This window comes from Cuculus canorus, chromosome 3 (genome assembly GCF_017976375.1).
Source record: "Cuculus canorus isolate bCucCan1 chromosome 3, bCucCan1.pri, whole genome shotgun sequence".
Lineage (NCBI taxonomy): Eukaryota > Metazoa > Chordata > Aves > Cuculiformes > Cuculidae > Cuculus > Cuculus canorus.
In genome coordinates this window covers 9,768,692-9,789,594 of record NC_071403.1, presented here as the reverse complement: position 1 = coordinate 9,789,594, position 20,903 = coordinate 9,768,692, and the positions used below count along the sequence as shown (strand labels likewise).

The window sequence follows — 20,903 nt, the reverse complement described above, 5'->3', positions numbered from 1 at the left end:
CTGGAGAGAAGGGCTTGGGGGTGCTGGTCGATGAGAAGCTCGACATGAGCCGGCATTGTGCACTCACAGCCCAGAAGGCCAATGGTGTCCTGGGCTGCATCCAAAGCAGCGTGGCCAGCAGGGCGAGGGAGGGGATTCTGCCCCTCTATTCCTCTCATGGGAGACCTTATCTGGAGTATTGTGTCCAGTTCTGGAATCCTCAACATAAGAAGGATACGGAGCTGTTGAAAAAAGTCCAGAGGAGGGCTACAAAAATGGTCAAAGGGCTGGAACACCTTCCCTATGAGGACAGGCTGAGAGAGTTGGGGTTGTTCAGCCTGGAGAAGAGAAGGCTCAGAGGAGATCTTTTAGCCACATTTCAGTACCTGAAGGGGCTACAGGAAAGCTGGAGAGGGACTGTTCATAAAGGCTTGTGGTGATAGGATCAGGGGGAACGGATATAAACTGGAGAGGGGCAGATTTAGACTGGACCTTAGGAAGAATTTCTTCATCCTGAGAGTGGTGAGACACTGGCACAGGTTGCCCAGGGAAGTTGTGGCTGCCCCATCCCTGGAGGTGTTCAAGGCCAGGTTGGATGGGCCTTGGGCAGCCTGAGCCAGTCGCGGGGTTGGAACTGGATGATCTTTAAGGTCCCTTCCAACCCTAACTATACTATGATACTATGAGTTGAGTACAAAGTATGATACAAGAATCTTCTTCAGAGGTTCTTTGGTGTGTTTTCATTCTCTTTCTGTGCTCTGGTTCAGATGTTTTCCAGTAATATTTTACAAGTGTTCTTGCTTCAATTAAGAACTTACTGGCTGAAGTGCTATTCAGTATAGTGATGATAACCTTTTGTATGTACTTAAGTGTTCTGAACTGTAGACATTTTAAATTTGAAAACATGTTTTACTAGGCACGGTATTACCAGACGCCATTTCCTATACTCTTTTTCCTGGCTGGTCCGACTTATGATCTATGATTTCAAATAAATGTAACAAGGTTTTTTTTCTCTTCAATTATGATAGCTTATGCTAGGAAACCTGACTTCAGTGGTTTAATTTTTCTGGAGTAAAGACAGAGCAGAATGGCACAGATTTTGCTTACTTTATGCCAGTGTTTTTATTGGTTGCTTTTTAAAGCTTTATGTTATAGAGCTAAATTCTAAACTGAATTCTTTCAAGCATCAAGATGCCTTCTGATGCTTCACCAAAACTTACTTATCTTGCATCTAGCAGAGACAGGTCAGTATAGAAACATCTTCCCAGGACTGTGTGGTAGGTTGTCCTTGACTGGATGCCAGGTGCCCACCAAGCCACTCTACTGGTCCCTTCCTCAGCAGTTTGAGTGGGGGAGAAAATAAGGTGGAAAAATCTTATAGGTCAAGTTAAAGGCAGTTTAATCCAACAAAAGCAAAGACCCACTATGGAAGCAGAGGAAAATGGAAGATTTGTTCTCTACTTCCCATCAGCAAGCAATGTCCAGCCACTTCCCAGGAAGCAGGGCCTCAGGACACGCAGCAGTTGCTTTGAAAGGCAAACATCACAATATAACGAACGCTCTCCCTCCTCCTCCATTTTCTTAACTTTTATGGCTGAGGAGACCTCATCTGGTGTGGCATGTCCCTTCGGCCACTTTGGGTCAGTCGTTCCACAGCTGCTGTGTCCCAAGATCTTGTGCACCCTGAGCCTACTGATGAGGGGGAGATGTTGGAGAGATGGCTTTGATGCTGTGCAAGCACTGCTCGCCAGTAGCTGTGTTATCAACACCTTTCTGGCTACCAAGAGAGAGCAGAGCACTTGGGCTGCTGGGGGGAATCCATCTCAGCCAGAGCCAATGCAGACTGTTAAAGTAAAAGGGAAAACGTTGGTTTTGCTTGTTCTGTTGTAACTTGCTTCTCAGTGATATCAGCAGCCAGTGTAATTTGTGCTGTGCGTGTTTAGATTTGTTGCCAAGGGATAGTGATTTCTATTGTTTTAGAAAAGAGAATCTTGGACTTATTATTTTTCTTTAAATAATTCTGTTACAGAATATTTAATTGATTGCATATATTAATCATTGTGACTAGCCTGACTAAAAAAAGTTTTACATCTTTAATTGATTTTTTAACCATAGTGAACACACAAAGCTTCTGGTTTTTCTTGCTTTTTAATATTTTGTTCATTTTTTTAAAACTTGTGGATGATATAATTTAAGAAGACTACAGTTTAAAATATCTTGATGTCTGACTACTAATGCTTTCTCTAAAAAAAGTCTTTTATGTTTTGAATTGTAGTTTGATATACAAAAACTGCGAATCTACTGTGATCCAGAGCAAAATAATCGAGAGACAGTCTGTGAGATCCCAGGATTTGTGAGTATGATAGATGAACTTTTGAGGACTACTTGGCTTATTTTCCAAATCACTGTTTAAAGCTGACTCAATGAATTCTACTTAATAATACGTTGATTCAGCTGGTGCAAACAAATGCTTGTAATCTTGTGCAATATCAAATGGCATAGAAGTTGTCTGTTTCGGCCTTATTTTTGCACAAACGTATTTTAAAAGGTTTTTTAATGAGTCTAAAGCAGAAAAAGCCAGCCTCGCCTCTGCGCTGCTGTATATTTCTCCAGACGCTGGATTTAGGCAGAGGTCAGAGATTTCAGAATTTCAGAATCCTGGCAAAAGCTTTACCCAAATCTAAACATTTAGTGTCTAAATATTTAGATGTTTCAGTATTAATTCTAGTTTTGTCATTGTCTTTTAAACGTCCCTACTGGTACCTTCTGTTCAAAGACATTCTGTTAGATGAAATGAACTAAAAAATCATATGCATTAATAGCGGCTTCAAATACATCTGAGAAAGTCTAACATTTTCCTTGACAATTACAGCCCTAAATTTATGATTAGTTGTGATTGTGTTTATAAATGAATATATTTTGCTTATTCTGTTCTTAAACTGTGTTTCTTCTTGTTTCAGAATGGAGAGGTAGGCTTAATCCTAAACTGCTCAAACTCACTTTAAGGTAGTATTTGACTTTATATAAACTTCTTATATTCTAGGGAGTATACATGTTGTTTTGAAAAGTGGACAAAGGTTTGCTAAGCTTGAAAGTGCTAGATTTCCACTAATTAAACTCTAGTCAATAGACAAATACAAAATGAGTTTTCTGAAGAAACTCACATTTATTAGCATAAATGATCTGATTTTTTTTCCTGCTTCAATTCAATTGCTCTTATTTGCAGGGCTGGATGCTGTTGCAAAGTGAATGGGCATATGCACAGTCAGGTAGCTGCATTGTGCTAATAGGAGCTCCCTAATGGGAAGCTTTTTTGCAGGTTTCATATGACCACTTGGTGCCATTGCAAAGGAGGCGTGGATTTGTGTTTTAATGAATCACTTGACTCTGAGAAGGAATTCCGTTCAGTGAACATTGTAAAAAGTCTGCATTATTTTAGAAAATACGAGCAAATTGTTATTGAAAGTGTTTTAGGTAATAAATATAAAATCTACTTTTTTTTTATATCATGGATCCTTAAATGTTTGCCTTTCCGTAGCTCTACAAACATGCTAAGTGAAAAAGAATTCACTGAATCTAACTTCAGCATATAGATTTAGTACAGCTGCACCTAAATTTTGGGTGCCTGACCTTGGGCAGATGGATTTGATCTAGTAGCTCACTCCTTGCCTACCTTGGTAGAACACTGAGGTTTCATGTGGTCTCTGTGATCAAGAAGAGATGCCTAAAAGCCAAACAATTTCTAGAGGGTGATGCGGTCTGCCAAGGCTTAGTGTTTACTGCTGTTCGTATGGGTAACATATTTTGGAGGAGGTCACTTAATGGTCTCTGGAGGACAGGCACTCTTGAAGCCAGGACTCCTGACTGGTAGAAGTGGGTGGTAGCAGCCACGCCCCATCTTTCTTCAAGTAGCTTCATAATTGGGACACGTACCCAGGAGGTAGAAGACTTGGGCTTTAAGTTATCTGCAGGCTTGCTACTCATGATAGCGTGCTCATAGGTTATGGTCATTATGCTATACATAATACTTATTAGATTTTTTTTACAAACTTTTTAAATAAATAGTTATATTTGATAATTGATAACACTCCAAGTGATTAATATCAATTAGTTTAGGAGAAGAGTTTTGTGTATTGCCGGATTGAAAATTATCAAACTATATGAAGAAAATACTTGCAGAAAAGTAAATAGAGTTTTAGATATCAGCCCACTATCGGTATTTATTTTTTTATTTATTTTTCTTCTGGGTAAAATGATGAATTCATGCATGCACAGTAGTTGGAGGGCAATATTCAGGTAAGCAGAAGTTCCAGCTGAACATAAGGAGTGAAAACCATGACATGTGCAACCTAAGGAAAATCAGTTTCATATAATGTTATGATACATTTGTTAAATGCTTTCGGCATGTGTATTGATTGTTGGTTTCACTCTTGGTAGTGCATGAATGGCCCTAGTGATGTAGGCTCCACGCCTGCCCCCTGCATATGCCCACCAGGAAAACAAGGACCTCCAGGCCCCAAAGTAAGTTTCCTTCCTGCCTTATTGAGTGTAGACAGCTTTTTTCTTTTTTTCCTTTAAGCTTTATGTTGGCCAGTCACATTCAGTCAAATTAAAAAAGCAGGGGACAAATTTTCCTACTTCTGGTTTCCAGTGCAAGAATATTGTGATTAGGATCCTCAAGGCCAGAATTTGATGCCATAACTCCTGACAACAGAAATGCATCTTTTATTTTTTAGAAGACTTGTTCATAGATGTCAAATTGTGTTGCCTTGCTACTCTTCAGCAAATGATTTTGAACTGTTGATCGTTTAAGAATACACTGGTTTGCTAATAAAAGTCTTTTAATGGAGAGATTCTCTCCTTCTTTGTTAAAAAATAGGTTAGATGCTTAGTGGGAAAGTTCCACCTTGGCTGATCTGGTGACCTCCCTTCACTGTTGGTGAAGGTTTAAAGGAGAACCAGACTTCAGTGTCAGATGTCTAATGTGGCAAAATCAAATTCCTAGTACTTTATTTCTGTTGATTAAGATGTTAAAAGCCTTGAAAGCATTTGAGATGATGGACCAAACTCGTGTTGTAACTGCAGGTGGGCTTTGGTCTCCAATCCCTGCACAAGACTTTAAGGAGAATTTTTCCAGGAAAGGGGTTACAAGATCAGTTCCTCTTTGCTGTAGGAATAATTCCTCAGTAGCAGGTGTCTGTGCTGGCAGCCACTGCTCTGTGGAATGTATTAGGGTTAAAGTTGCTTTCTGCTAATTTTAAAATGCTCTTTCATATATTCTGTGTGTTAACATGTCATTTCTCTATAGGGTGACCCTGGGCAGCCCGGGAATCATGGTTATCCTGGTCAGCCTGGTCCAGATGGTAAGCCTGTGAGTACTAAAAACTTAGTCATATATTGTAAATGCAAAACTAATAGGAGAAAAAAATGTACCACTGATACCAGATTTTCAAATCTAGAATTTGTCTCCATTCCTTGAAAATCTGAATGTCGCTTAAGCATGATCTGAATGAAGCAATTCTATGAATATGTTAATCACAGTATTTTTCTTTCAAGCTAAAAAAATGTACATATGATAGCACGAGTTAAGCACTGTTGTAAAACCAAGAACAGACTGCGAGTGCTCCTGTTGGTCTTTGCATCAGTTTGAAGCATTGATCACCTTCTGACCATCAGTCTCTACTGCTTAAGAATTTTTGCATTAGAAAGCACTTTAGGGCAGCTAAAATTCTGTCTATTTTGTTTTAGGGATTTATTCTCATGCTTAAGCTTGGTTCATTTAATTTCTTTTTAGGCTGCCTAAAGTAATCTATCAAAATATGTAGTAATACATATACCATGTTAAAAATATAGATATTTTGCAGCTCTAAAAATTGTGTTGAAATGCACGTCATAAAAATACCTGTCTTTTATTCATACCCTAGATTTTAGTTTTTAAGCTGGCTTTCCATTATAATGGATGGTAAAATATGGAAGAAAGCAGATGAATCACATATGTCCCTAAAATAAAAACAACAGGTTTGGCAATGCCTCGTCTGTTCTTCATGGTTAACATATTTTATTGCAATAGAATTGTAAGCAAAACAAATATATAGAAATAGCTAAGGGGCTGGAGAACAAGTCTAACGAGGAGCGGCTGAGGGAACTGGCGTTGTTTAGCCTTGAGAAGAAGAGGCTGAGGGGAGACCTCATTGCTCTCTACAACTACCTGAAAGAATTAGTTGTAAGTGACAGGGGACAGGACAAGGGGGAATGGCCTCAAGCTCCGCCAGGGGAGGTTCAGACTAGACATCATGAAAATACAGGTTTTAAAATAGGAATGAGTGGAATATGAGCTGGGGAGGCGTGATCTACTCAGAATAACTTCTCAATTGATGATTGATGGTGCTTAAGCTTCTGAAGAGCAGTCCTGTTCTCTTATGCAAACATTGGTATACAAACTGTCTCTACCCAGAGTTGCATGGGAGAAGGTGTACATTGTAGTTTTGACCATAGCAGTTGCCAAAGTTGATTTGCGGTATGGATAAGCATAGCAGAGCTGTCTATAATCCAGTGAATTCTGATGTTTCGAAAAATAAAGTGATTCCATGTAAGCTTTAGTGAAGCCACAGTGGACTAGATATTGGTAGAGAACTATCATTTTCTGTTTTCTCTTTTAAAAAACAGGATAAAGATTTTTTTTCTGAAGTGTCCCGTCAGCTGCAACGGTATTGTTTTAGAAACAATTTGTTATGACTTTTTCATATTTCTATTTACAGGTTTCCATTTCAATGCTAAATATCGTCCCATAAACACTGATATTTATAACATGGTGAATTATGGAGAAGAAATTGATATTGTAGTTTTTCTGTAACTTTTGAATCTGGCAGTTGTGTTCTTTTTCCTGCAAGTGAGTCATAACGCACGTATATGGGCATTCTCTGAACATAAAAAAGATTAAGATAAGTATCTCAATTAGAAGAGCATCACAAAGCCCTGCTTAAGGACAAGTGTTACCATTTTGCTAAACTGAAGTTTGTGTATTATTTGAAGTGCTTACAGTTAAATCCTATAGCTTTGTTAATTGACTGTTTTTAAAGAAAAAAAAAATCAGCTGATGCTTTTTGCACTTGTTCTTTGTAAGGACATAATTGCAAACCTATTAGATCATCTGCAGCTCTGGCCAGTACATTATTGTTCTTTACAGTAGATTCTTGAGTGCTTTCCAGATTAGCTTTCAGCCGTGAATGATGCGAGACCCTTTAGAAACGCTATGCAGGAAAACAGATTCCTCTCTGTCTTTATGTTTCTGTTTTACTTATTTGTTTGCTAATATGAGTTGCAGTTCTGTGCTGTCAGGGGTCTCCCTTGTTTGAGAGAACTCTGTTCATATGACTCTTTTTAGCTGTATGCTTTGAGGAACTCTGAAAAGTGAGCTCTTAGTTCAGACAGCACAATAGGCTTACAGGTAGTTGTGTAGTCAATGCTGTTTAATCAAATGGCTTTTGCATGAAAAGCTTTTCCTGGAAAGTCAGTCTTTTCTGTTCCCAAACACATTTTTCTGTTCTTCTCTAAAGTTATTCCAGTTTGCCTATCTGGTATTCATTTTCTTGGAATAGTATAACTGGTCAACAAAATATTTCTTCCTCTGACAAAGGTTTTAGGCATGCATTTATGTTGCTATATGTAACTGATTTTTCAAGTAAAACATCAAGGAAAATTTAGTTTATTGTTTGTGGGCTGGCTAGATAGTTGTAATAATTAAAGTTAGTTTTAGCCCAGGAAAATTCAAAACAATTCTCATGAGTATCTTTAGCGTTACTAGAAAATAATTCTTCACCTGGTGTTATGCAGGAAAATTATTGTCTGTAATATTTCAGGAAGTGAACATAAACATGAATAATTTTCATTCACTCCTTCATTTTTTTTTTTAAAACAGTTTTGTTCATCGTTGTTCACAGTTTTTTTGTCCTTTTCTCTTAGTTGTTACCTGTTTATTTTCTATACTCAGATCAGTTGAAGTAACTGGAGAAAAGCACAAAAGTGAGAGACATAATAAGTCATCCAAATACACTTTTTTTCCAATCAAAAATGTCATTCAGAACCTGAAATGATTAAAATGTCTTGTCAGGAGAAGTAGCAGTGGTAAATAAGCACAGGGATAAAAATAGTATTTGAATCTCAACTGGAACTCATTTTAATGGGTGTTATTTATCAAAAGGAAGCAGCTGGAGTGGTTACTGGCCCTGAGAATGCTCAGCAGCTTGACTGTGCGGTCACAAAGCCATTTTTTATTCCAAAGAACACTTTATACGTCCTGTGGAAAAGCTCAAGTTAGGGGGAAAAATAAATGAACAGAGTCTATGCAGCCATCACTTGTGGTTAATAAAGGCGACAGGTTATCGGTCTGCTGAAAGTAATAAAAAAATACACTTATTTGTCAGTTTTGAACTTTGAACCATGCAGCTGGCAAATCTGGACAGTTTTCCAGTATTCTATCTAGTTTTGTTCATGACAGTTTGGAACCATTTGCCTTCTCTTTACAGTGTCCATAAGCAACTAGCAGTTTAAAAATAATCTGTTGAGACTGACTTTACTGATATACCCAGATAAAGAGTTCACAATAGAGCAAAAGCCTCACCTAGTTAAGTACTTTCTGATCATTCCAATATTTCTTCCAAAAAAACCTATAGAGCATTATTACAGCTGTGTTACCTAGAGCTTAATAATACTTGGTGACCAACTGAAGTCTGAATCTTTTATGACGGACTTAGTATAATGTCAACAGCCAGCTATTTCAACAGTAATTTTAGAATAAAAATGGGTAATAGTTTCATGCATGCATAGGATTACCTGTGCTATTGGATGGTTTGCTTGGGGATTTAAGTTGATATAAATGTTGCAGCTACATTTCTCAGGCAACTTTCACAGATATAGTTGATAATTCAGCTGTAAAATGCTGCTCTCAGCTCCAGAAAAATACATGTTTCTCAGTAATGCTGTGACCTTGCTCTTCGTAGAGGAAATGTTTGCTCCTTTCTGACTAATACAATCATGTAATGGCTTCACTGAGACCTACTACTTCAAAATCAGGGTGATGTCTGATGCTGCCTTGTGTACATTTTGGACAAAAGACCATATGACTGGCTTCAGTAGGGACCAAAAGCAGATGATGAGGGTGAACATCTGAGTAGCAAGCGGGAAGGTTTACTCCCTTGGTACATCTTCCCATCTCCCAACAGTCTGAAGCGCAGGAACTTCTTAAGCGGGATTTGTGACCTTGTATTTAATAATGTTGTTGGATTTTTTTTCCCCCTTTTGTGTCATTTGAGCTAAGAACATCATGTTCAGGCAAAATATACTACTAGTGGCTCTGAGCTATGAAAGCCTTGGCAGATGATGTCAAAGCCAATGGAAAAGAGTGTAATCAAACAGAGAAAGAATTAAACAGGCTAAACAAAAGAAAGCAAAGAAAGGAACAGGCAAGGCAATGAAAACTCTTTTCTGTACTTTTCCCATGGTAGTGTTCATATGATTACAAATCTTTGATCAAGGGTCACCCCCAAATTTATGTTGCAGGGTAAAATCTGCATTTAGTTGCCTTTGTGATCTAATGCTGGATTTTCCCTTCCGTTTGATGTTTTGGTTCATGTAGACAGAGAGGCTTCACTGCAGAGACAGTTCTGGTAGCCTGCAGAAGCCAGGAAAAATTCTTCTACAGGGCTGTGCTATTTAACAGAGGAAGGAGAGAGGAGATGGCACTTATTCTGACCTCCCGAGTTACCATTGCTTAAGAAAGTCACAGAGAAAGGGGTAAAGCACAAGCTCCAAACAGACCTGCTGGAGAGAACCACCTGCCCGATCCGCATGTCCAAAGGGTCAGGAAAAAGAAGCAGTATGCAGATGAGTACAGGCATGATGAGGTGCTGGTGAAGGTTGTTTGGGGGCGGGATTGGAGAAAAGCTTATTGAGAAAAGAAGGAGGAGGAAGAACCTGAGGCAAAGACATTAGATAATAAACAACTTCTCAGAGAAAGGCGAAACCACTTAATTCGAATACATCAACTTCTTTCTAACATTCCTGTTGCCTCACAGGATTTTAGTTACTGATATTGCCAGTGAAGGAGAGGTCATAGAGTGACTGCAAATTTCAGTGTTAGTGTGGGTATATGTCTGAATAGCTGTAAGAATTTCTGTCCTTTAAGATGTAATGCATTTTATGAAAAGGTTTGAATACTTCTCTTGTAATGCTTCAGGTAATTGTGCTTTAAATGTACTAAAGATTTTCCACAAGAGGCTTCCACCATAGGTCTCTAGACTTCTCTGTCAGGATATTTTCCTAACACTAAGTTATTTTTTTCTTTTGCAGTTGAATTCCATTATGCTTAGTTACATCACCCTAAATAGTTCTGTTTACTTAGTGTTTACAGTCCTTAAATATCTTTAGTCCATACTGTTGATCCTTGCTTATTTCCTAGTCAAACTGGGCTTGTTTACCTCTCCCTTGTCCTTCCCAAGTAGCTCTATTGGCATGCCTTTGTCATTTATGTTGTTCAGTGACTCCAAAAGCTTTTTCAGTAAGGAAATGTGCGGTGTAGTTGTCATTGCCTTACCTACAGTATGTCCTCTATTTTTATTTCATATTTGATTGATGTGAGACATCTATGAATGCTGTCTGAACTTCAGTCCTTTAGGCATGCAAGCACATTGAAGATACACTTCTGAGGTTTACTCTGCTATTGCACCTAAAAGTTTTTTAGAATTACTACTTGTCATATATCCTTCTTGCTCAATTGCAACTGGATTCAAAACTGAGTATCAAATTCAGGGTTAGCTATAATACTTTTCACACCATTTGGGTGTCTTCTGAAAAGTCCATGAGAGAAGACCAAGTCCAAATAAAAACAATTCTTTTTGGTGGCAAATTTAGTTCTTTGACCTTATTTGAAGTGAACTTTCAGTGCTGAACTCATCTTTGTCAGTTGAAAAGGGAGTTTTCACTTCTGTCCCTTTTAGGTAAAATATCAGCTATGGTGTAGCTGTTCTTGGAGCATATGTATGTGTCACATACACATTCTTAATGAAAGCTTTGAGGTTAGAGAAAGAGGACTTGAGCTGACTTCAGTGCAAAAAAAATGCAGGTGTTAGCCTATGCTCAGGGATATGGTTTAGTAGTGGACAGTTGGACTTGATGATCTCAAAAGTCTTTTCCAACCAAACAATTCTATGGTTCTATGTTTCTGTATAGATTCATCATCCATAGTGCAAAACGCATAGTAATACTAAGAGGTGTTTAGTTTTCATGTAAGCTGGTTTTTGTAAGTTATAGAAAGTGTTTTTAACTTGCTCTAACAATTGTCATGTTATTATTACCGGTCAGTCATTCTAATTTTTGTGACTTTCTGTGATTTTCCTTTTGAATCTTCGCTGTTCTGGCTTTCCATTAAGCAAACACACATAATAAAGTGGGAGGAGGGGTTGGACCTAGGTGATCTTTAAGGTCTCTTCCAACCCAAACTATTCTATGATTCTGTGATCTGCAATCACATTCCAAGACCTAGCTCTGAGCTAAATATACAGCTGTGTAAGCTGAAAACTCTTCTGCTGTTTGTCTTGTGAATTTTGAAATTCAGTTCAGCCACGAAATTGTCCTCCTCTGCTTTTTCCCCAGTTAGAAGGAGAAGGAAGGGAAATTGCATTTCAGAGATCTAAAATGTGAAATAAAGTTTTTATTTATGTAGAATTATATCCTACAGGAAGTCATACAAACTTTTAGCTTTTTTTTTTTTTTTTTTTTTGAGAAAAAATAGAAAGATAAACTTTTAAAGTCATTTTGGCTCGGTGAATTGTTTTGGCTACCCATGAGGCTTATAAGCAATCTGAGAATGCTTGATGATTTACAGTTAAAACTGATTTTGCTAGAACTGACATGAGCACTAAAAGTAGAATGTTTGATAAAAGATCCATCCATAACAGAGACCTAGAATTCTGTTTACTTCTATACTGAACATTACCAGCTGGCTCACTGGGCATCTGTTCAAATGGCTTTTGGGAAGAGGGCACAGCAAGTACTCTCTTGTATCTAACCCAGCAAATAATTTTAGCTCTGTTTATTATTCTTAGGAAGCTTTGACTGATGTGAAGAAGAAATCAGATATACACATTGCCTTCCTTGTACTGAAAAGTTTCTATTAGCTCCTTTTTATCACTGTGGAAATCCCCCTGTTAAATTTTGTGCTAAATTTTTAAGACTGAAACTCATTTAGAAACAGGATCATTAGTTCTTTCAGTTAAAATCAAGATCAAGTTCTGGGTATCTGAAATTGGATAGTTAAATTCATGGCATTTATAGAGTTTAATTTCGGCTGCCTGTTCAAAGGTCTGAACCAAATAGCCTCAGAGTTTCATAGGATAATTTCTCTTCTTGTTTTGTTTGTTTTCTCAAAAAAACCCTGTAGCTCGTTCTGTCCATGGGAATGACACATTTTTAATGGAGCAAGGAGAACTTCTTATTCTTCTGTTACTTGCTTCTGTTAAAAGATTCTTTTAAAGCACTTGTTAATTTTGCACAAAAAATGGCTATCCTTGCTCTACTCATTGAATCCAATCTACCAAAACAACTCAGGCATGTAGTTTGGGTTCTGTAAAGGTTCTCTTGTTCTGCCGATGTTGATTTCTAGTAGAACATTCCTGAAATTCTCTTTTCAACTCATGAATTTTTTAGCATTTCATTTCATAGTCCAAGTCATTCAAATTATTTTTTTACTTGTATAGCCTGTTTTATACCTACAGGTTCATAGCTAAGTGCTTAGTACTGCCAATGGAATTTTTATTATTTAGATATATTATAAAGCTAGTTGCATAATGTATTAGAACATGACTTGTTTGTTTAAAGCTTATTCATGTAACTAAGCCTTTAAAAGTCCTGAAATTTATCAGCTATTTTTCTTGAGAGAGAGAATTAAAAAAAGTGTCTACATATGTGGGTTAGTTTGTTCTTTTCTGTTTTATTTCCATTGGGGAATAAAAGTATATGTTTGTTACATTCTCATGTAATAATCCTAAAATAACAGATTTTAGTATAAAGTCTGAAGGCTGCAGATTTCAAATGCAGAGGTGAAAGCTTCTGAAAGCCAAAATCTGAATCTCAAATGTGTGATTGCAAGAGCAGTCATTGAAATGCATAATGTAAAATGGCAGGGTTGTCACAAGAGTCCTCTAGTAACCAGGAGGATGTTTTTTTCCTTAAATAGGTGTTTGGAAATTTATAAATGTATGTTATGAAAAGTCACAAGCCTTGGTTTCTTTTCCTTAGGGATATCAGGGATCGGCAGGAACTCCTGGTATCCCAGGAAATCCAGGGGTACAAGTAAGTTTCTATTTCATTCCTAGAATTTGAAAATATGAGACAAATGCTGCCAACTCTCTCCCAATATGCATGGTTTGTCATTGAGAGTTTAGGTGTGGGCAATGAAAAGGGCTCAAGCGATTACGTGAATTCAGGGACCATCCTTGGGTGAATTGCTTTGGAACTCACATGACTTTAGGGTTTGTAGGTAGGTTGACGATTAGACCACAAATCTAATCCTTGCTAGGTCTGTAGGAGCAGGACACACGCATTTTCATTCTGATCCAGAAGCCAAACAGTAGTTCCTTCCAGTTTTCTATGAATCAGTAACAGTGATCTGAAGCCTTGTCATGGTGATTGATTACCCACAATTCACACATCCAAAGGGGCATCGCAGGGAGGACCCTGTCCATCGCAGGGGAGTGGAACTAGATGATCTTTAAGATCCCTTCCAACCCAGTCTATTCTATGATTCTATTCTAAGATTTCAGACAAAGCTTAGACTGGTGGAGAATTCTTTTTCTTTCTTCATTCTATTAGTATAGAAGCCCTTACTGAGACAATTACTGGAAACCGATGCTATATTTCAGTTGTGGGATGATCCAGTCTGGCTAGATCATCAAGAGCTCATTAATTTATTAAATTAAATATCACAAGAGCATGCAGGTGAAGAGCAAGGATGTATCACAGCGTATGTGAAGGCTATCTTTGAAAGGAAAGAGGCATCTCTTGATGAGAACAGGCCATATGATGTCCTTTTAACCTGGGGCACATCCTTGATTAAAGCAAAGAATTGTTTTGGTGTTCCCCAGTCATGGGTTATGGTAGTGAGGCATATTTATACCTGCTGGATACTTTTACTGATTTGTTCTGCTTTTGTATCCAGTTATCAAGGTATTGTGATCAGGCAGCTTACACATCAGTCCCTGGATCGTGTTGTATTACATTTCTGTTTCTCATTCTGTATCAGATTGTATTAGTATTTGAGCTGGTTTTCATTTTTTCTCTTTTAGGGACCACGTGGCTTACCAGGTATCAAGGGAGAGCCAGGAAAAGATGGGGCTAAGGTAAAAAAGATAATAATAAATAAAAAGATTTTACTCTTACCATTTATCATTTTTGATTGTACAGTTAATAGCATCAATATTTTCACATAAGGCTTCTGTGAGATTTGTTTACTAAAAAGCTAATAAAGGAGTAAGGACCCTAAGTTTAGGATGTTACTTCAATTCTTAATCCTTTCTGCTGGAGTTAATAAAGTGTATATAGGCTTTATCACTGCCAGTAACACCTTTATTATACTGAATGATTTAAATTTAGAAAGCATATCTAAATATAGGTACCAGGAAGCATGACACAGACCCCTGTCAGGATGGTTTCTTTCTATCTCTTTTCACCCTTTTAAAGTGAGCATCCAGATGAAGTAGGTAGGAATTTTTGTATGGCACTTTTTATCAGAAAACACTGACTAATTGAAACAAATCTTTTTGTGGAAGAATTCTAGCTGAGGCTTAGCCGGTAGCTTGGAGCTGCTGACACGTGTGGAAGCTTATCTATAACTCTGTTCTGGTAATCAGGATAAACTTGAATCTCGTTCTTCTGTAAACACAGTGAATAAACTAGCCATTGGCAGTTGTCACATCTCATTGATATATAAATATCTGTATCCATCCTTCTCTACACTTTTGCACTGTGCCTAGAAAAGTTCTAAAGTCATTGTGACAAAAGCATTTTTTGGTTTTGGTTTATTAAAGTTTCAAAGTCTTTTTTTTTTTTTTTGTAAAACAAACACTTGTTTTTCCAATCAGATTTTACTGTAGAATTTTGTTCTTCTAAAGTTCCTGATATTAAAAGCAGCTCTGTAAATTCATCGTTGTTCAGCAGAATTCTCAAATTAGAGCTGAAAAACGTGCTCATGTGTTCTGTGCTTTAGGCATCTTAATTTAACTGATCTTAGATGTTAATTTAGTTGATTAGTCAGTGTTGAGCCATGTGCAGAAAGTGAGACACTGATGGTGAAAAACTCTCTTCTCCTGGCAGTGCAGGGTTGTCACAGATAGAATATTTCCTAATGCTCAGTCCAGCCTTGCTTAAAACATGCCAAGAAATAGGGCTTCCACCACTGTTTTAGAAAACTTTCTTCCACTGTAAAATAGGTCTTGCCATTAGAATTTTTTCCCTGATGATTCAGCCCGAATTTTGATCTCTTAATTTCATCCCATTACATGCAAACTTTCTGTAGCAACTAATTTAAAACTCTTTCCATCCCTGAGAGTTTTAGTTTATCCAATTATTGAATCACCACTTTTGAGCAGATTACCTGGATTACCTGGATGAAGGCATCGAGTGCACCCTTAGCAAGTTTGCAGATGACACTAAGCTGGGAGGATGTGTCGACCTGCTGGAGGGTAGGGAGGCTCTGCAAAGGGATCTGAACAGGCTGGACCGCTGGGCCGAGACCAATGGGATGAGGTTTAACAAGGCCAAATGCCGGGTCCTGCACTTGGGGCACAACAACCCTATGCAGCGCTACAGACTGGGGGAAGAATGGCTGGAGAGCTGCACAGAAGAGAAGGACCTGGGGGTGCTGGTTGACAGCCGACTGAACATGAGCCAGCAGTGTGCCCAGGTGGCCAAGAAGGCCAACGGCATCTTGGCTTGTATCAGAAATGGGGTCACCAGCAGGTCCAGGGAGGTTATTCTCCCTCTGTACTCAGCACTGGTGAGACCGCATCTTGAGTACTGTGTTCAGTTCTGGGCCCCTCACCACAAGAAGGATGTTGAGGCTCTGGAGCGTGTCCAGAGAAGAGCAACAAAGCTGGTGAGGGGGCTGGAGAACAAGTCTTATGAGGAGCGGCTGAGAGAGCTGGGGTTGTTTAGCCTGGAGAAGAGGAGGCTGAGGGGAGACCTTATTACTCTCTACAACTACCTGAAAGGAGGTTGTGGAGAGGAGGGAGCTGGGCTCTTCTCCCAAGTGACAGGGGACAGGACAAGAGGGAATGGCCTGAAGCTCCGTCAGGGGAGGTTCAGGTTGGATATCAGAAAAAAATTCTTCACAGTAAGAGTCATTGGGTACTGGAACAGGCTGCCCAGGGAGGTGGTCGAGTCGCCTTCCCTGGAGGTGTTTAAGGAACGGGTGGATGAAGTACTTAAGGACATGGTTTAGGGAGTGTTAGGAATGGTTGGACTCGATGATCCAATGGGTCCTTTCCAACCTTGTGATTCTGTGATTCTGTGATCAAGTGTTTATTTAATAAGCTTTGCTGATGTTTTCAACACCATTTCATTGCCTGTTTTCAGTACTTATTTGTTGAGAGATATTTTGATAGCATTAACTCACAAGCTATCATTCCTGTGGTTGTGTTCCTATCTTCTGTGAATATGTGGCAGATCTCTCCAAATCTGCTTAGACATGAATTGTTTTGATAAATACCACAGAAACATCTTTTCTTTTATCCTTTGTCTTAGAATTTGTAATATATAAAATAACTTCCTGAGCATAATTTACTATTTCTCCTTTATGACTGAAATATATTAAAGAAATTGAAATATATTGCTGTATATAGAGTTAAATATTAACAGAGAGAAAAAAAGTTACGATTTTCCAGAAATAATTTGGTGATTGGCTCTTTGTCCTGAATGAGGTAGATCCCATCTACTGAAACAAGGAACTAAACTCATTTCTATTTTTTCGAGTCAGGTAGCGCCAAGTTATAATTCAGCCTTTTACTGTAATTGCTGAAGGCAGCTTGCAGACAAATTGTCAGATAAATATCTTCAGTACCAACAGCAAATTTTTTTAATTCCTGGTATCTGGCACTTGTGAGGACAATAAAAAGAACTGTTATTTTCGCTTGTGTTTTCAGTTGCCAACTGCTTTTACCAAAGTGTATTCTTTCTACCACTGAAATGAGAACTCTTTTGTCAAAGTGCCAAGGTTGTTTCATCACTCTGTTTTGGTTCCACTTTGTTTGTTTTTTAGATGAAGTACTTAATACTTCATTCGTTCAGAGTAAGCTGGTGAGGAATTTGATAAGGCCAGTAGGTCTTTGATAATTTCAATAAGAGGTCTGAGCAAAGCCACCTCAGATTTAGGGAATTTACTTATTCGTTCAGAATTAGGAATGCAAGGTAGAATTATCACATATCCTACAGAGATTTTCAAAGCTTTTTTTTTCCTGTTGTTAAAGCTCAATTGCTTTAGTGTTAACTCCATAAACCTTATTGGGAAAACACAGTAAAATTTCTTCTGAAATAAATTATGAATGTTTTCATTTGTTCTTTAATTTAATCTTTTTAAAGATCAAGAAACTCTCATCATACCAATGTTATGTAGTTGATATGGTGACATATAACTTCTTTCCACTAATTGTTGATCAATGATTATATTAATATTGTGATAGCATTACTACTACTTTAGATGTAAGGATTTAGAAAATGTTTGCTTTTTTAGGGTGACCGTGGAATACCTGGTTTTCCTGGATTACATGGGATGCCAGCGCCAAAGGTTGAAATGATATTTCTTGTTACAATAGTCATGTGCTTCAGCTTGCTCTATAGTTTCATTTAAAGGAAAACTATAGTTTATATACAAGATTATGTCAGTGCCTTTGATGAATTACATAAATTGAATAGATATGATGCTGAAATTGAAGGAAGATACTTGCCATGGTACTTACATATTTTTTATTTTTGTTCTGTTTTATAGTATTCTATATTGATTACCTTGAACTTTGATTTTACTACTACTTAAAAACTTCATTACAAATAATGTGTCAAAACCAAAAAAATTATGTAATTTTCTTGAAGTCATTCAATTTGAGTGACAGCATTTTATAGAATAGTTCTGGTCTAACCTGCTGAGTTTATTTCATACGTATGTTCCCCAAGACATCATCAACTGTATGTTTTTCTCTTCTTTGTTAGTACTCAACTGAATTTGCTTCTTAGTTTTTCCAAATTTGTGTTTTAAACTTTTCAAATACGGTCTTTGGAAAAGTGCAGCACTTTTCAAAGAGCTGAATTCTCAGTTAGGTACAAACCTGTATTGAAGCAACCAGAAACTCAAAGTGCCTTCCATTGAAAATAGCAACGTTAAGCCCTAGAGCAATGGATTAGGTATCTAACAAGCAGTGTTAGATATTCTGGGCTTCTCCCTTAGGAGAGCTTGGAAAATTCAAGATTTGCGTTTACTGTCTTGAGTATAGTTTTTATATCAGGTGTAGCTCTTTGCCTGCTTCATTTTATGTCTGCTATACATGTATACTTTGTGCATATATCTGTATGTAACTGTTATTTTAAAAACTAGCTTATACATACACATTTTGTCTAGGGAGAAAGGGGTCCTAAAGGAGATCAAGGAGTACCAGGAATATATGGAAAAAAGGTAAGTAAATTTATAATCATAAAGTGAAGTAAAATGTTATTGGTATCTGTTGTGGAGTGACCTTGGCTGGCTGACTGGCTGATGTGCCTCCAGCCACTCCCTCATTCCCCCTCCTCAACAGTACAGGGGGAGAAAAATAAGATGGAAAAGCTTGTGAGTATAGATAAGAGCAGGGACATCACCTATCAAATACTGTCATTGGCGAAACGGATTTGGCTTGGGGAAAATTAAGTTTATTGCCAACTAAGATAGATTTGGATAGTGAGAAGTAAAGACGAAACCTAAAACACCTTGCCCCCATCTCTGCTTTTTCCCAGGCTCGACTTCACTCCTTCTTGGGATAGGGGTCCATAATTGCCCCTCTCTGCTCTCCTTCCTCCTCACACTTCTGCCCTGCCCCTGCATGGGTCCTTCCCACAGGTTGCAGTCCTTCACTATTAACCTGCTCGTTCATGGGGTCTCCATGGGCTGCAGCTTGGCTTCTGCAACTCCACCATGGTCCTCTCTACAGGAGAATCTTTTCTCCAGTGCCTCAACTCCTTCTTCACGGACCTTGGTGTGTGCAGAGTTGTTTCTTTCACTTTTTCCCTCACTCTTTGCCTCTATCATTTTTTTTTCCCCTTTCTTAAATAAATTTTCGCTGAGGCTCTACGACCTTGGCTGCAGGGCTCAGCCGTGCCCTGTAGAGGTTTGGTTCTAGTTAGAAGGAACCGGCCGTGTCTGGCATGGGGCAGCCTCGGCTTCTCCTGACAGCGCTGGCACTGCACGCACTACAACATAATTTATATTTTTATAATAGGTGTATTCACAGAGAATTTAATTCTGCAGCCCTAACAGAAAAATTTCCACTGAAGGAACCCTCATGTTTTGCTTATTTGGATATTTTGAAACTCTCTTTGTCTTTCTGTTAATGGATCAATGTAATTAATTTTAACATAACACAAAATGCTTATAAATGTATTTTGTTGCAAAAATGTCTATGCCTTTAATATGGGGTATATGTAATAATTATATTGCAAAAAGTTCTGCTTTTTAATACATAGAAAAGTACAGGAACCACGTAAAGGAAAGGGAGCTGTGGAGAGGAATGTGGGAAGTGAGGAGACGAGAACATGAATGGAGTGGGACTGAGGAGCCTGGAAGACAGATGTTTTAACCTGTAATTTATATAAAGCAGAGTGTTCTTGTCTGTAAATATTTATATTTCAGAGAGAATACTTTGGTCGTATAATGTTTACAGTTATGTTTTCCCCTGTTCTTATATTTTCTTCATGTACGTATTGGTCTAGAGTCTTAAGCAAATTTAAAGAGGTTCTGTTTTCACATTTCTGTATTTTAGAATATATTTACATTTCCATAAGAGAGGGTAGTTATTGATTGACCATTGCCTGTGTTAAGAAACAAACATATCTTCCATACATTTTCAAAATATGAATTTATGTACGTGAATTATAGGTAAAATATACTGAATTTGCAGCATGAGCATTGAGCACTACTTACTTTCCATTTGCTGTATTTCTTAGGGTTCAAAAGGAGAGAAAGGTGACACAGGGTTTCCAGGAATGCCTGGGCGATCCGTAAGTTTTGTGAAGACTGTTTGCCTTTAACTTTTGCTTAGTAATTCACCCACTGATGACTGTTAACTGTTGACACAGGGAGAACCTGGCAGAAGTGGAAAAGATGGAATACCAGGAAGTCCTGGTTTCAAGGTATGTACAAATGTGTATTTGTATCTTTCTAAACTCTCCAAGCACATTGTTATTGGTCTAAATATATCCAATTTGTTCTCTGGAGAATTACTGGAAATTAAAATAATGTGTATTACTGGGAAATGCCAAAGTTTACTGCAGTCAATGGGCAGACCTTACTGATTTCAGTTGGTTTGTGAGCAGGGGCAAAGCTTTTATTAAGAGGTTATTAGTGATCATCAGAGATTGTTTATGCTATGTCTTCCTTACCCCTTTTGGGTTTCTCTAACTATGAATCTGTTGATGAAATTTATATACAAGCTTATGCTCCAGAACATACCTGGTGTGATCAGTTAAGGAGGAAGGAATCTAATTATTGTTATTGCTTTTGAAGGGAGCTGGATGAAAGCTAGGGAAAAACACCTTCAATATTGGATTCATGTTTGTGTTTGTAGTCTCTTCACTGTACAGCGCCCTTTGTATTTAATTTAGAACAGTTTTTCAAGTGGACTAATACTCTGGTG

General features: G+C 37.9%; 1 protein-coding gene across 1 annotated transcript in view; it reads left to right on the top strand.

The window, feature by feature from the left end:
* The window catches only part of COL21A1 (collagen type XXI alpha 1 chain), a 137,790-nt gene that overhangs the window by 70,490 nt on the left and 46,397 nt on the right, over nt 1–20,903 (top strand). The window contains exons 10-19 of the mRNA XM_054063249.1: nt 2,255–2,332; nt 2,940–2,948; nt 4,417–4,500; nt 5,288–5,350; nt 13,273–13,326; nt 14,319–14,372; nt 17,759–17,812; nt 18,638–18,691; nt 20,215–20,268; nt 20,347–20,400. Coding sequence (XP_053919224.1) covers nt 2,255–2,332; nt 2,940–2,948; nt 4,417–4,500; nt 5,288–5,350; nt 13,273–13,326; nt 14,319–14,372; nt 17,759–17,812; nt 18,638–18,691; nt 20,215–20,268; nt 20,347–20,400 — 558 coding nt within the window. The remainder of the gene's footprint in view (nt 1–2,254; nt 2,333–2,939; nt 2,949–4,416; nt 4,501–5,287; nt 5,351–13,272; nt 13,327–14,318; nt 14,373–17,758; nt 17,813–18,637; nt 18,692–20,214; nt 20,269–20,346; nt 20,401–20,903) is intronic.